Below are 16558 nucleotides of genomic sequence, written 5' to 3' on the forward strand. Positions count from 1 at the left end.
TTACGTCCTCAAACACAACGTGCAGAGGGGTGCAATGTTTCTTTGGGAATTGGTTGCTGGCACCCTAGGTAAATCCTTTGCTCTTTGTTGAAGGCACACCATAGCTTTTGCGTGTTGCTCTGTTACTGGGGAGGTGCCAGCAGGGGGGAAGTGTATGTGGACGATGTCCCCCTATATGCCAGGAAGGTGGGATGGGTCAGCTGATGAACCTGCCTGGAACCCTGAGATTGTCATCTAAGGCCCTCCTCTGCATGCCACCCCAAGGATGGTGGCAACAAGAGAACAAGCCTTCTCTGTAGTCACCCCCTCTTTATGCAATTTGCTCTCCAGGGAGGCCCGGCTGGTGCCAGCTTTGCCATTGTTTAGGGGCCACAAAATGTTTTGTTTTCCTGGGCATTTTGGGCAACCCCAATAATATGATCCTGTACTGTTAAATCTGTCTTTAATAACATTTGTGCGATTTTCATTGTGCTTTTTACTTTGGTTGTAAATAGCTGTGGGACTTTTTTTTTTTTTTTAGTGGAAAAAGATGTATAAATTGAATCAACTCTTGCAGGCAGCTTCTCCGACTGGGGTTCACGAGCAGGCACTCAAAATATGTTCTTGCCCATGAATGCAACCAAAATGTGGATTGGGGAGTCGTCCTTAGCGGTGGCTGTGTCGCATTGTGGGGTTGCCTCCATGTGTGGGGCAGCCTTGTGTGATTGTACAACATTCTGCCTGACCTCTTGATCTCCTGTTTTCTTTAGCCATGTGCTGTCCTGACTCTGGAACAATAGCCAGGCACATTCTGCTAGGCGAGCCAGGGACTGCATGGAATCCCATTGTCTCATCTGCCTTCCAAGGGCCTTTGTTTCACCTGCAATTGTTTTTGAAGACATGGGGGCATCTAGCCAGGGCTGCTCCCCCCACACACACCCCGCCTCCCTTAAGCTAGGGGACTCCCTTAAGCTGGCTCTTGTTTTTTATGGATTCTGTGCCAATTACATTCCCAGCTGGGCTTCTGAAACAACCTTCCTATTATCCTCACAGCTGGAATTCTGGCACCGAAAAGTCATCAGTGCCCATCAGGCAGGGGAAGAAATGGGTCGTTTGGGGGAAGCCAGAAAATTGGCTTGTAGGAAGCAGAGGGGGTGGAGGGGTTATGGGCTGTTGAATTCAACAATCAGATTTAGAAAGGAGGGGCAATGATGGCTAGTGGTTTGAGTAGGGTGAGTGAGGAGTACTGGGATTTCTGGGTTCTATCAGAGAAATGGGGGGATGTCTAATAGTAGACGACAGGGCTCAGGTGCCAGGACTCCTGGGTCCTATCATCCACTCCCTGGTGGAGCCGACAGGGCCAAAGAGCTAGGAGTTCAGGAGATGACGTGACTGGGCAGTAGGCCTTCTGGTTACAATAAAGACAATGTGATGGCTTGTGGCAGTTCCTGCTATTCCAAGCTCAGTTTAGGATGGTAATATTGAGTTCACAAGGCTAATTTGAGAGGGTGGGAGACAGGGCAACCAGGTAGCAATGGGTAGTGGCTAGAGGAGGAGAGCCCCCCCTTTTCAGAAACCACTTCAGAGGTTAAGAATAGATGTCTGTTCTTTGGAGATATCCAGAGTTATCTCTCCTGTTTCTGGAACGGAAACTGAGCAGGCCTGAATGTGGGGGCAGGGGACGAATGAGGGGCACCTTGGTTCACGTACAAAGGGCTATATTTGTTCCGCGCATTTGGACAGACAATGCGCATATGTCAGCAGAGGGTGAGGAGCGGTGGGGGGGCTCTCAGTCCCAGGCAAGAGACAAAGAGGGATCAAGGAGCAGGTGTGAGGAGAAGGCCGGAGCCAACTCATAATCCAGGGCAGGGCACAGAGCCAGCAAATGGGCACCATGCCATGGGCTGCCACCTTCCAGGATGTTAACCCCATCCAGGCCCGGCCTTCGCCACCCTAGTGATGTCCTGTCTCTGTGGACAGTCCCCCCCTTGCCCACACTCTCTTACTGCCGTTTCTGCTCTTTCTCTCTCTCCCCCCCCCTTCCTGTAATATTTTCTTCCTCTCTTTTCCACCCATGTTCCCCTGTGGTATTCCCACCCCAAATGTCAGCTCTTCGCCTCCCCCTCCTGTTTCTTCCCCCACACACACACACTACTCGATAGTGTCACTCGATCTAGCGGTGACGTCCACAATAGCCCTTGGCCCAGAACAAAAGGCAAGAATGGCATTGAGGCAGTGTGACCTTTCCAGCCGACTCCGGGCCTTATATAGCAAGCAACTGCCGCGCTCCACAAAGTCTCCTTATTATAGCCGCGGGCTGCCAAGCCCTCTTTGGGAGACTGGAATAGAACCCAGGAGTCCTGCCTCCCAGCATGCCTTGCTCTTCTGAAAGCTGGGGAATGGTCCCTAGGAGGCCAGGATCCTGGCCGTGCCCCATCCAATAGGCCAGTTCTCAAGAGGTGTGAACACAGTTTCAGATTGAAAGATGGGTTAACGGCCACGGACAAAATGAGGCCTTTGGGGTGATGAAAAGCAGCATTCATGTTTTGAAATGTCTCATGTTGTTTAATTTTTTTTAAAGGGGGAGGAAAGGTGCTAAGGCTCAGATCTACCTGGAAGCTTTTACTCAGCAGCCCAGAGGTGTTACGGCCACATGTGGTGACAAAATGGCAAAAGAAGGGTGCTCAGTACATGCTCAGAGGTATACTCTCCTTTACAATCACTACATGCCTTGAATCGAGCCCTGGTATTTAAAAAGGGTTCTGCAGTTTAGCCCAGGGGAGGCCCAGCTCAAAACATAACAAGTGTTTTGTTACCCCTTTAAAACCCCAATGACTCTAAATCCAAACTTTTAAATCCTTTTTTCCCCCCAACTGGGTAGGTGTCGGGAGAATGTTTATGCATCTTCAATGTGCAGGTCGAGATACTTTTTGTAATAATCTGCAAGCCCCTTCTAGAGTGGTGATGAAGTCGTTGTCTGAGGGGCAAGGGACTCAAAACTGCTTAAAATTACCTTACTGGGAGAAAGGACATGGATCGTCTATATTTTGCTGTCTAGTAGCCCCAAATCTTCCAAAATAAAAGCCCCCTTCCTTGTATAAAATAATGCTTACCATATGCAGCTCTCCATGTATTACTTAGCTAGAGGGTTATCTATGTACCTTTCTGAGGATTTTGTCCCACCTGAGTCATCACCCTTTTGCCTTTCATGTAAACAGGTCATGTCTTGGGACAATGGAACTATGAATCAAAAGATAAGCAAAGCAAGGTTTGGCTGTCCTGTCTGTGATCTCTGGGATTTTGAGTCTCATTTACACAGTTTCTCCACCAATTTGGAAAAAAAAGGTGGGTTTGTCCATTCAGATCAACCACCGTGTCTGCAGACTCACTGTGTGGTGTTGTACAAATTATTGTCTTTCAGTCTTGTGGTGGCATATCTGTGAAAGTGAGGGCCAAACAGCTTTTAGACGTTAAGACATGTGATCAAATTTGCTCATTTGGTGTACCACCCCTTGAAATAGGTGTAAGTTCAGGCGAGACAGAATGCCTTTCCTGGATATTTTTGTTTCTTAATATAATGTTATTTGCTATTTAATTTAATTGTTTGTACAATGTATTGCTTATTGATGTATTGCTTTATTGATGTATTGCCTTGTGGATGTATTTTTATATTTGTGTTTACTTTTTCTGTAAGCCGCCTTGAGGGCCTTTTGGCCGAAAGGCGGGGTACAAATAAACATTAACATAACATAACATTTTTTTCTTTTACTTTAAAACAGCTGGAGGAGGCTTCAGCATTAATTGGAGCTGTATTGTCGGAGGAGGAGGAACATAGGTCGCTGCCATATACTGAGTCAGACTATTGCTCCAGCTAGTTCAGTATCTCTTTACACTGTCTGGCAGCAGCTCTTTGGGATTTTCAGACAGGGAACGTTCCCAGCCCTTTGTGGAGATGCCATCTAGGATCGAACCTGGGACCTTCTGCATGCAAAGCAGTTGCACTCCCACTGAGCTGTGGCAGTGTTTCACCTTCTCTGCCATTTCCCACTCTAGATCTCCCCCCCTCCCCAAAGCTGCTTTTAGCCTTACTGGGAGAGAAATACAGGCACCCCCATCGTGCCTGTTTTCCTCCCACTCCTGAGTGGACATATAGCAGCTTTGTCAGAAGAAAGGGTTAAGCACTGCTTGATCTTCCACCAGCTTTGCTGCTTCAGTCAAAATCAGATCCCTCTGCAACTGCTTTTAAATAATAGTTTTTAAAATTGGGAGATCCAATCAGGGATCACCCAGATCATATCTATTTTGGCCCAAAGTCCCCCAAAGCTTGTAAAATGTTTTGTTATATCTCTCTCTCTCTAAATGGAAGCCTCTTTATAATCCTTTCTTTCAAGGGAAGAAATCTGTACAGGAGAAATGGCCTCTGGCGAAATTGACAAACCCCACAATGAAATTGACATCTTACATGATAATTCAGGCAGCAAATGCACAACATGGGGATATCTGTTCAAGGTTGTTTCTGAAATGGCAATGCTCATGAGTCTCAATTGACCAGCAGTGAGAAGAAACCCCAAGAGAAGACAAAGCATATCCACTCCCATAATTTGCCTCTTGTTTCCTGTTGTTTGATGGATTCAGGGAAGAATTGCAAGTCAGGAAACAGAGCCCCTGAGTAACCAGAGGCTCTTGACGTAGCTCAGTTGCACCTTAAAAGCCCCTCCTAAACCTGTAAAGTTACCTCTCAATACTGATGCTCCAGTGACATTCAGTGGCTCTTAGTAATGTTAATGGCAATAACTGAATTCATGCGCTTTCCTTTTCCCGGATTGTTCCTACTTTGTTTCTGCTGGGTTGGAGGGGGCAGTAAACTATGGGTAAGGATATTGGGGGGCAATAAACTGTGTGTAAGGGTGTGGGAGGGAGTGTCAGAGGAGCTAGATGAGGGAATGGAGTGCTGTGGGGGATGGGAAGTGGAACACTCCTAGGTTTCATAAAATGTGCAGTGTCTCTCTTAGCTCCCTTGAGACCCCTTTCCTCCCCCCACTGGAATTTCAATCCTGTTGTTCCAAGATATTTTGATGTCCCCCTTCCCCTCCTCCCTGAACCTGTTCTTATTCTTCATACCACAACAATGACGACTTGTTCCAATTGTTCCAGGGGTAAGCACGAAAGGATTGGTAGGGGGCAAGGGGGAAGAGGCATGGGTCTGTGTGTCCATATGAGGCTGGCCAGTGGGAGGGGGCAGGGAAATCAGGGGTTTATAACAAGGGTTTTGGCCCAGCACCCTGCTTAGAACCCCCCCATCTGTGTTGGTCTCAGGTAAGACGCAGCTCCACATTTGTCTCTTGAGGAAAGGATGTGGAATGGGAATCCCTACGTGGATGACGTGTAGACAGAGAAGGTCTCCTGCCTGCTGACTGTTAAGATCTGACAATCTGTATATGTGACGATCTGGGCAGATCTGCACACCCATGCATATCAATGTACAGAGCTTGTGTCTGTGGGACGTGTGGTGCACAAAGGGAGATGTGTGTCCAGCGCTGTGAGTGAATGACATTCTAAGCACAAGAAACCCGGGTGTATTTAACTATGCAATTATGTATGTGAGAATCAGGGGGAAGAGAACCTGGGTGCATGTGTGGTGCATCCGTGGGCATTCCACTTTGCATTTGCACAGGCAGCAAATGGCATGAGCTTCTTAGAAGCTGGTGGGTGAAATTGTGAAGATTCTGCAGTGGTTTTCAACAACAAAAAAGTCTATGTTTACTTCTGCTACTATCTATGTGCAAAATGGGGTTTTGTGTGTGCCTGTTTGCGAGTCTTGCATTTGGAGGTGTGTGTATTTTCAGTGAATTCAACAAGTATGTGCTTGTTGAAATCTAAGGATTTCCCTTCCAAAACTAATTTTGATACTCGTGGTTAGGCTGTTAAATATCTAGCCCAAACCATTTATGCATCTCCTTTTTTCTTTCTGAGAAAGGACTAAAATATTATACACATACGTCCTGGGAATAGGTGGTGCAAAGGCTGTTTGAATTTTAAAGGCAACACTGCCTGTTTTTTTTTCTTTTACCCAAGAATTTCCATGAGATTTCAAATGTAAAAAAACACCAAGTCTCCCAAAGCTGTCATCTCCTCTATCAGCCGAGACACGTCCTTGAATGTTCAACCTCGAGTTTCAAATTCGGTTGCTGAAATTGTTTGGTTTTTCTGTTGCTCACATGCAAATTTCAGAATCTGGTGAGAATTCCCACAGGCATATTTTGAAAGCTGAAGCATTTTCCTCCCACTTTTGCTTCAGGTGTAATAAATAATGTGGGGTGAGCATGAGGATTCTGGAAAGTTTTTTTTTTATCATAATGGATAATTAATGCAATGCTTGTTCTAGTCATAAGTCCAGCTGGATTTCCACCTAGAAGAAGCAGCTGATTGTACAGGCACCCCTACCTCAAGAACAGACAGCCATTTGGCACCCTGTTAGAACTGGGTGTGCAAAATCAAAAGCCTTGGCACGAGACAAATTGCTCAGATAAGCAGTTTCCAGATTGTGCATAGTTAACCATGGAACACACTGCTGCAAGATATAGTGAGGGCCACCAACTTGGATGGCTCTAGGAGGGACTTAGACAAATTCATGGAGGATAAGGGTACCAATAGCCACTAGCCATGATGGCTACGTTCTCCTTATGGGGTTGGAGGCAGAATTCCTCTGAATACCAGTTGCTGGGAATTGCTCAAGCCTTGCTTGCAAGCTTCCCATAGGCATCTGATTGGATGCTGGACTAGATAGGTCTTTGGTTTGACCCAGCAGGGCTCATCTTACGTGCTAATCTTGGTAGCCATGCAGTTTGGTGGTGGATGCACGCAGGTGGTGGTGGAGGTAGCATGTACATGGATAGTGCCTTACAACTTAGCAGTGGAGGGCATGATTTACCTGCCAAAGGTTTGTTTGTTTATTAATTATTTGATTTATAGCCTGCCCGTCCTCCCAGCAGCAGCTCAGGGTGGCAAACAAAAGCACTAAAAACACTTTAAACATCATAAAAACACTTTAAAACAAAAACATCTTTAAAAACATTTTTTTAAAAGCTTTCAAGACTTTTTTTCAAAAAAGGTTAAAAACATTGGTTTTTTACAAAAAGGTTTAAAAACATACTAAAAAGGTTCTGGGTTCCCTGGCATCTCCAGTTAAAAGAGATGCTTAACTCTGATGGCAGCTTGTGAAGACCTCAACTTGAGGTCCTGGAGAGGTCTTTTCAGATCCAGTATCTGCCTTTAGCCCAAACATGCATTCAGGGACCCACTGGCATGGTAGTACTGCTGCGGTTGTGACTCACCTTAGGTTAGGCTGCAACTCGGTATGGTGGCCTTTTGCAACCTTGAGTCCGCAGGTATTATTGGACTACAATCCCCATCATCCCCAGCCAGCTTCTCCAGTGGTCAGGGATGATGGGAGTTGTAGTCCAAGAACAACAGCTGCTTATGTTCCTATGCTTGCACAGGGCTGATTTTGGCCACATTCACACCACACATTTATTCCACTATTATTGAACTTTAAACAGTCATGGATTCTGCCCAAGAATTGCGAAGGGTGCTGAGAGTTGTTAGGAAACTCCTATTCTTCTCACAAAGCTACAATTTCCAGAGTGCTTTAATAGTCAGTTCCTCTTCCCAGAGAACTCTAGCAGTTGTTACTCTGTGAGGGAAATAGGGGGTCACCTAACAACTCTCAGCATCCTTCACAAACTTCACTTCCCAGGATTCTTTGGGGAAAGCCGTGACTGTTTAAAGTGGAATAATAGTGGAATAGATGTGTGGTGTGAATGTGGTCTATGTGTATTATTGAAGAAGTGGGCATGCTGTGGATATAGATGAGGATCAGGGAGACCCAGGTTCAAATCCCCTCTTAGCCACAAAACGTGTGAGGTGACCTTGGGTCAGTCACACATACACACTCTATCTTAGACTAACCTACTTCACAGGGTTGTTGTGAGGATAAAATGCATCTGCAGGAGAGAACCACATATGCTGCCCTGAGATTCTTGGAGGAAGGATCACTGCGCGCTGCAGGTGAGGGCCTCCTGCAGATACCATCTTATCAGGAGGTCTGTTCTCCACAACATAGGAAATGGACCTTTAGCGTGGCGGCACCAACCCTGTGGAATTCCCTCCCCTTAAATATTACAGGTGCCATCTCTGTTATGTGTGAGCACCTACTGAAGACCTTTCAACAACCCTTTTAAGTTGAGATCTTATCCCAGTCTGCGTCTGTGTTGGAATTGCTTTTTAATATGTTCATAAACCTTTAAAAATGTTTTTAATCTTAGATGTTTTGAAAGCTTTTTTTGAAACATTTTTAAAGACGTTTTAATGTGTTTTAAAGTTTGTTTTTATGATGTTTTAGAGTTTTTGGTGCTTTTGTTTGCCGCCCTGGGCTCCTGCTGGAAGGAAGGAAGGGATATAAATCAAATAATAAATAAATAAATAAATAACACTGTGGCTTTCTTCCTCGCCACCGCTTATACCTGGAACCACCTTCCAGAAAATCCCTGCATGATGCCGCCTCTCTTGCTGTCTCAGTGGCAGCTGGTGTACATTGCGGCTAGTGGGGCGTAAGGCAGGAGGCCACCTGTAGGTGGAACCAGAGCAAATGACAAGTGTAATCACAGCCAACGTTAGGCAGAGCCAACTCATTCTGGTTTTGCCCTCATCCTCTTCCTCCTTCTTGCTGAGTTCTAAAAGACCGTATCCTAGTCTGCTTCTGTCTTGGGATTGCTTTTTAATATGTTTTTAACCTTTTTTTAAAAGATGTCTTCAAAGTTTTTAAAGTTGTTTTGTTCTGATGTATTTTAAAGTCCGTTTTTATGATGATTTAAAGTGTTTTTCGTGCTTTTGTTTGCTGCCTTGGGCTCCTGCCGGGAGGAAGGGCGGGATATAAATCAAATAATAAATAAATAATACAAAGGGCAACACTGGGACCGAGGAGGAAGAAGTTGACAGCCAGTGCCACCCCATGGACTGCTCGTAAGTAAGAAAGCAGAACAGCATTGCAAAATTGAGCAGGGGGTTGGACTCAATGGCCTTGTAGGCCCCTTCCAACTCTACTATTCTATGATTCTATGATTTGGCAAAGTCCAGTTTTCCAAGGTTAGCTGTGTTTTGGTTTGCATATTGGTTCAAAAAATTGCAAAAGTGGTAATTTCTCATTAAAATGCAAACAAAATATTTTATTTATTTATTATTTAATCCTGCCCTTTCTCCCCTCTTCCTACACTACACATAATAAAATAATCATCAACCTTAGTGATATGTCTGTTCCCCATCACCACCGCTCATTCTACATCTTCTTTCATTGTATATATGTGCTGGCTAGAGGCGGCCGGTGCACATGTGGGATATCTATGCATTTTGTACTCAATCTGTGCCTTTTTCCAACAGTAGTCCAGCCTCAGGTGTCATCCGGTTGTAGATCTCCTATAAAATCCTAGGAAAATAAACAGGTAAAGATGTGCAGCTGCTTCTGGGGTGCAGGACAGCTGTTTTTTCAGAGTATCTTTTATCTGGTGCCCAGTTTTCAGCCTCCTGTAGGGTGTAGCCTAAGAACTGTTTCTAAGGGGTGTGATTTCTCTAAAGCCCACAAGAGGGCAGAATATTTGCACAAGGGGCAGCACTGTTAAGCACGGTGCAGTCCTCCTAATGCCCACTTAGGGGCAGCAGCAGCATTGCATTCCTCCTAATGCCCACTTAGGGGCAGCAGCAGCATTGCTTCCCCTTTTGGAGAGACATGTAGGGCAACTTGGAGCTCTTCCCACCCGTACCCCCAGTCGGAAGTGAACTGCATATTTCACACCTGCTCCAGTGAATTGCATATTGCACACCTGATCCTCAGTGGAAAGCATGGCTGAGGTTTCCCCTAGTGGCTGGTTGGTGAATGACTCCTTTCCCAGCCATCGCACCCTAAAGTCCTCGGTTCAAATCCCACATATTGCAGCTGTGAGATTGTCACTATCTGCTCCATGGTGTTACTCTTGGAATTGTTTTGCTCCAGCCATGGCTTCAACCCCTGAGATGGCAGATTTTGGTGCTGCTGCCCCTTTCCTGCGGATGTCGGAAAAGCAAAGGATTGAAGCGCAGACCCGGCCTTTCGACATGAAGAAGGACGTGTTTGTGCCAGACGACAAGCTGGAATTTGTCAAGGCAAAGGTTACGTCCAGAGAGGGTGGCAAAGTCACCGCAGACACAGAGCTTGGCAAGGTACTTTACTCAGCTGCCCTTTGCCCCGTGTGTCCACCCCTCCCCACCAAAGTATTTAGGGAATATTATCCCATGGTATCTCTTAGGCATGGTGAAGCTTTTCCCATAATTGTATTTCAATGCCAGGAAAAGGCTTGACCTGTTGAACTTCTGCCTGCCATACAGCTGTCAAAGGCACAGGAATCCTGTTTTCTCCCAATGCCAACCCTAAACCAAAGCCCAGGCTGTCATTGTGTACAGAGCCAACGCCAGAGGGTGGCCAGATTGAGCCTTGGCCGAGGACCTCTGCAGCCCAGAGCAGCCCCTGAAGGGCCCCTCCATAGGGTGGGAGGGTGGCACTCCCGTTCCATGATCTCCGGCAGTATCAGGTCCTACAATCTGACCCTGCTGTGGATCACGGAGTGGGAGCTCTCAGGCACTCCCCCAGTACAGACAGTGCGGGCTTTAATAAGCCCCCACGCACACCCCACCTACCGCTCTCATCAGTGTGAATGCTCTGTACACGCGTGCCTGCCATCACCCAAGATGGCGGTGGGGGCTCCCCTGAGGGGCTAACACCCCGCCACCATCTTGGTTGATGGCACGCATGTGTGCTATGTGCGCATGTCATGTGCATGACACAAGAGGTAGGTGGGACACATGGGCAGGCTGATTAGCCTCGCACCGCCTGTATGGGTGTGTGTGTTGGGCTATGGCACAGCGGATCCAGGGCAAGCTGGTGCCCAAGGGCCCAGTCATGCCTGGTGCCTGTCCTGATTGTGTACCCTTCACTGATAGTAAGCCCCATTAAACACAGAGTCCTTGTACTGAAAGTTAACTATACAGTGAATTCTTAATGAGTCTCTCATCTTAAGCTCCTGCAAAGCAGGAGATATGCCTAAGCCTCTTTGCAAAGTTTTAACATTTGCCTTTTATGGGGAGGGGATCCTTTAATATTCGCCCACACATATTGTGTAGTAGTATTTGCAGAAAATAACTTCTAGGCACTACCTGATCTCAGGCAAGCCCAGCCCAGGAAAGATGCATCCTGTTGTCTAGGGGAAAAGGAAGGGCAAACTATGAAGATTCCAAGGACTAGAAAAAAAGACAGAAGCAGGAAAAGTGCATTAAAAGGGAGGGGAAAACAGCAGCTATTTAGGACTCCAGGGATTCGTATTGTCTGGTGTCCAAACAACTCACTAATCAATCACAGCTCTCACTTCACTCATTGGCTTATAACACTAAAAGGTGGGAGCAGCCAGGCTGGCTCATTTCACAGAAATTGCTTAGAAGGGTACCTGCACATTTTGCTCCATAACTATTTCTTAGAGGGCTAGAGACCTACTTTTTTAAAAATAGTGAAAGCTCAGATTCTGGGCTACTGGCTGGGGGGTGCCACTGAAGGCCTTTGTGGGTGCCATGGTGCCTGCAGGCGATGGGTTGGCAACCCCTGTCCTAAACACTTGCATTCTTCCATTCCCCAGCATCCTCTAGGACAGGGATGGGGGGGGGTTCCTGTGACTACTCTCCAAATATCCAACTCCCATTAGCCTTGCTGGTGGGTGAATTCACAGCAGCAACAAAGGGTGACAAGTCAGGCAGGCCCTATGTTGGCAGGATGTAGCCAGCAAGGATGGCATTTATACCGTACTCTGCTGCTCTGAGACAGATCAGAAGGCCTTTTTTAAACAATATTTTTTTAACCAAAAAGCAACAGTGTTTTTTAACCTTTTTTTTTAAAGATGTCTTCAAAGCTTTTTAAAAAACGTTTTTAAAGTTGTTTTGTTTTAATGTATTTTAAGGTCTGTTTGTATGATGTTTTAAAGTGTTTTTAGTGCTTTGTTTGCCGCCCTGGGCTCCTGCTGGGAGGAAGGGCGGGATATAAATCAAATAATAAATCAATCAATCAATCATCTGGAGGGCCGCAGGTTCCCCATCTCTGCTCTAGGGACACTGATTCAGACGTCCCTAGAGTTTTTAAAAAAATGTGTACCAGCCAGCCCCAGCCCCAGATTCCTTCCTTTTTGCACCATAGATGCCCCCGCGTGTTTCCAAACGCTGCTTCTGCTATCCACCTCCAACTGTGATGCCCTCATTCGGAATCTCCAAATAGGGATTTCCCCCCCTTATCACCTTCCTTCCGTTGCCTCCCCTCCCCATTCCCCCTGCCCCACCCAATGCATTAAATGTTAGGAGCAAGGGACGGGGAGAGGGGGAGCCTTCTCTTTCTGGTGCTGGAGGGTCCTGCTTAGAGGCTTAATTTTCTGCTCTTTGCAGACGGTAACTGTGAAGGAGGAGCAGATCATGCAGCAGAACCCGCCCAAGTTCGACAAGATCGAGGACATGGCCATGTTGACCTTCCTGCACGAACCGGCTGTCCTCTACAACCTGAAGGAGCGTTATGCGGCCTGGATGATCTACGTAAGCCACAGTGTGTGTGTGTGTGGGGGGGCTTCACGTAACATAGGAAGCTGCCTCAGACCATTGGTCCATCTACTTCAGCACTTTCTACACTGGCTGACAGCAGTGCTCCAAGATTTCGGGCAGGGAGTTTTTTCCCAGCCCTACCTGGGCCTATGGCCATACTACCCTGAACATGCCCGATCTCGTCTGATCTCGGAAGCCAAGCAGGGTCAGGCCTGGTTAGTGCTTGGATGGGAGACTGCCTAGGAATACCTGGTGCCGTAGGCTTAGTGGAAGGCAGTGGTAAACCACCTCTGAATACCTCTTACCATGAAAACCCTATGAATATATCCAAAAGATTCGTAGGGTCGCCATAAGTCATAATGAAGGCATATAACAACAACAAACCTGGCAATGGCGGGGATGGAATCCGGGACTTTCTGCATGCACAACAGTTGCTCGTCCGCTGAGCTGTGGTCTACTCCCTAAGAATAAAGTGAGATTCTAGTCCTCATGGTTCTGAAAAAGAAAAGGTTCGTTTAAATAGGAACATTGGAAGCTGCCTCATACTGATTCAGACCACTGGACCATGTAGCTTATTACTGTCTACTCTGACTAACAGCAGCTCTCCAGGGTTTCAGACAGACAGTCTCACCCAGCCCTATCTGGAGCTGTCATTGGCGACTGAACCTGGGGCCTCCTGCATGCAGAGCCCTCCTGATGCTGATGGACTTCACCTCCCATCAGCCCCTGCAAGCGTGGCCAAAGGACTGAGTGGAGCTTTAGTCCCACGCCATCTGGAGGGCCACAGGTTCTCTGTCCTTGCGTCAGGGCTATTCCCACTCTCCAGGAACCTGGACATTATTCGGGGTCCACAGTATGGATGGCAGTCATTCTGCCATTCCACCTCGCAGGAGTGGGAGTGGTAGATGGGCACCAGCTCCACTCATAGAGGAGAAGAGCCCTGCAGGATTGGACCGAAACACTCATCAAGCCCCAGCATTCTGTTTCCAACAGGGGATGGCCATTATGTCTCCCAGAAACCCAAAAGTATAATGAGTAATTCAAATCTCCTGAGAATCTTGGCTTCCTTTTACAACCTCCCCCTTGAGTTTCTTGCCCTTAAGGCTGCGAGGTTGGTGGCAATTTCCATCTCCAGACATGATTTACATCTAGAATATCATTCTCTCCCCTCCTCCCTCTCTCCTATAGACCTATTCTGGGCTCTTCTGCGTGACTGTAAACCCCTACAAGTGGTTGCCGGTCTACAACGCGGAAGTGGTGGGTGCCTACCGGGGGAAGAAGCGGAGTGAAGCCCCGCCCCACATCTTCTCCATCTCCGACAATGCCTACCAGTACATGCTGACAGGTAGGGGGGGCAGAAACTGGGGGTGTGGTGTGGAGGGTAGGGTGGAGGAAAGGGGTGGCAGGGATTTGGGGAGCAAAAGCCGTCTTTTATGTCTGCCTGTTTTGCCCTCGATTCCTTTCCTGTTTTCTGCCCCCTTTCTTGCTGTCCCTTTTCCGCTTTTCTCTTTTAACCCTCCTTTTGCCCTCTCTCTTTAGACCGTGAGAACCAGTCTATTCTGATCACGTAAGTTCCGCTTTCTCCTTCCGCCTGACCCTACAAAGCCTTTGGCGCATAAGAAGCGACTTTAGGCTGAGTCAGACCCATTGGCCTATCTAGCTCAGCATTGTCGACACTGATTAGCAGCAGCTCTCCAGGGGTTCAGAGTAGGGTTGCCAGGCTCAGGGCCTGATCCTGATCCTGTATCTTTAAGAGAAGAGAAAGTCAGCCAAGTGCAGGTGCAACCCTGTAATGGGAAAAACCACAAGGTGGAATTCTCCCTTCCCCCTGCACAACTTCTAAAGATGCAGAAGGCCTCTTGGTTGCCAGGCCAAGCCTCCCTGTTAGTCATGCCCATTAATTTCAACAGGGGCTGCTGTGAGTACACAATGCAATGTTTTTAAGTGTCTCCTGGATTCTGAGTTCTGTCTGGTGAACTATTAGTTAAGTATCTACACGGACGTGCAGCAGCTCTGCAGGGTTTCAAGCAGGGATCTCTCTCAACCCTACCTGGAGAAGCCACTGGGGATTGAACCTGCTTGCAGAGCAAGCACTCTACTACTGAGCTGTGGCCCTCTGCCATTGTACCTATGGCTGCCCTTGGTCCACCAACCCCCGGAGTCCCTTTTTTAGCTGCCTCCGTTGAAACCCGTCTAACCCATTGCAAACCCTAACCTCGCTCTTGTTTCCTTTCACTTATTTGCCCTGTTCTGTCTCTTGATGGGTAGTAGTAATTGCTCCTTTGTCTAGTCCCCTGGGGCGAGCGGCAAGAAGTGGCTCTGGGTAACCATCTGGGCAAGGCAAAGTTGGGGGGGGGGTTCTTTCCACCCACCCACCCGTTGCTTAGGCCACAAACCAGCTTAACAATAAAAAAGAAAAGCAGGTTATTTACTGTAGCTGATTTCTTTACAAAGCTGCAATAACACCCCTCATTCGCTATTGTGGCAGCCAGAGTTATCAGCGGGTGTTATCCAGTGCTAGACCGACTTAGAGTAGACCCATTGAAATTAATGAATCTAAGTTAGTCATGGTCATTAACCTCAACAAATCTACTCTTGAGCACAGCTAGCATTGGCTATAACCCTGTATTTTTAAGAACAGCTAAAATATAATAAATTGTGTGTGTGTCTGTGTATGTAATATGTTTGATTTGTTTTGGATCACTCCTGAACTGCCTTGAGTGCCTCCATGCTGCGGCAAAGGAGGGACAAAGATGTAATCCATCAATCGGTGGCTGGTGGGTCCATGTCAGTGGGGCAGTGGAATCCACTCCGGGTTTTAGGCCGAACTTTCAAGGAGCTGTCCTTGGACTAAAACCTGGAGCGGATTCCCCTGCCCCGCTGACATGGACCTCCTAGCTGCCACTGCATGCAATCAACAAACAGACCTGCCCTGTAACCTTGCTTTTCTATCCGCAGTGGAGAATCCGGAGCAGGAAAGACGGTGAACACCAAGCGCGTCATCCAGTACTTTGCTGTGATTGCTGCCATTGGCGATCGCAGCAAGAAGGAACAAGCAGCAGCTACTGGCAAGGTGAGCATCTCATGTCATCCAGCCCGGCATCAAGTCGCGAGAGCTGGGCGGGCCACTGGCTACATCTGGAGCTCAAGCGAAGCAGCCTGGCTCTCTGGCTGCTCGGGGCTTCCAAGCAGGCAGCTAAATCCAGAGGGGCTTGGAGTCGTACTGGCAAGAAAGGAGAAGCTGCCACCGCCCACCTCCTCCTGGGAAGGGGCATCCACCTCCTCCTGGGAAGGGGCATCCACCTCTTCTTGGGAAGGGCCATAGCTCAGTGACAGAGCGTCTGCTTTGCATGCAGGAGGACCCAGGTTCAAGTCCCCAACGGCACCTGCCAGTAGGGCTGGGAGAGAGTCCCTGCCTAAAACCCTGGACGAGCTTCTGCCAGTCAGTGTAGACAATACCAGGCTAGATGGACCAATGGCCTGACTCAGTATAAGGCAGCTTCCTCGGTTGTTTATTGCTTGTAACCTTTCCTGTTGCAAATCGTCTTCCCGTCTTCCGCACCCCCTCCCAGCTCTTCTTAGGCTGTTTAGACTAAAGATCTCCCCTGGTCTTCTGTTTTAATGGTTTTAATTGCTCTTTAATTGTGTGGTGTTTCACAGGCTTGTTTTATTGAGGATTTTCTTTACGTCAGCTTTATATTTTTGTGTGATTGGCTTTATACTTGTAAACTGCTTAGAAGCCCCCTTGGCAATGAATCTGTATATAAATGTGTAAATCGTCATAAGCTGCTGGAGGAAATGCTTCTAACCCTTTCACTCTGCCCGCAGGGGACACTGGAAGATCAAATCATCCAGGCCAACCCTGCCCTAGAGGCCTTCGGTAATGCCAAGACCCTGAGGAACGACAACTCGTCCCGATTTG

General features: G+C 47.5%; 1 protein-coding gene and 1 non-coding gene across 2 annotated transcripts in view; both read left to right on the forward strand.

The window, feature by feature from the left end:
* Positions 1 to 5257: 5257 nt before the first annotated feature.
* The window catches only part of LOC133365868 (myosin-7), a 47993-nt gene continuing 36692 nt past the window's right edge, over positions 5258 to 16558 (forward strand). Inside the window, exons 1-8 of the mRNA XM_061588238.1 lie at positions 5258 to 5295; positions 9415 to 9476; positions 10025 to 10230; positions 12487 to 12630; positions 13825 to 13981; positions 14176 to 14203; positions 15595 to 15709; positions 16465 to 16557. Of these exons, the coding sequence (XP_061444222.1) occupies positions 10027 to 10230; positions 12487 to 12630; positions 13825 to 13981; positions 14176 to 14203; positions 15595 to 15709; positions 16465 to 16557 (741 nt within the window). The 5' untranslated portion in view covers positions 5258 to 5295; positions 9415 to 9476; positions 10025 to 10026. The remainder of the gene's footprint in view (positions 5296 to 9414; positions 9477 to 10024; positions 10231 to 12486; positions 12631 to 13824; positions 13982 to 14175; positions 14204 to 15594; positions 15710 to 16464; position 16558) is intronic.
* Positions 12782 to 12900, forward strand: LOC133368154 (5S ribosomal RNA). Its single transcript, XR_009758602.1, has one exon. It is a non-coding gene; the product is annotated as a 5S ribosomal RNA (ribosomal RNA).

The sequence above is a fragment of the Rhineura floridana genome, chromosome 11 (assembly GCF_030035675.1).
Source record: "Rhineura floridana isolate rRhiFlo1 chromosome 11, rRhiFlo1.hap2, whole genome shotgun sequence".
In the NCBI taxonomy this organism is placed as follows: domain Eukaryota; kingdom Metazoa; phylum Chordata; class Lepidosauria; order Squamata; family Rhineuridae; genus Rhineura; species Rhineura floridana.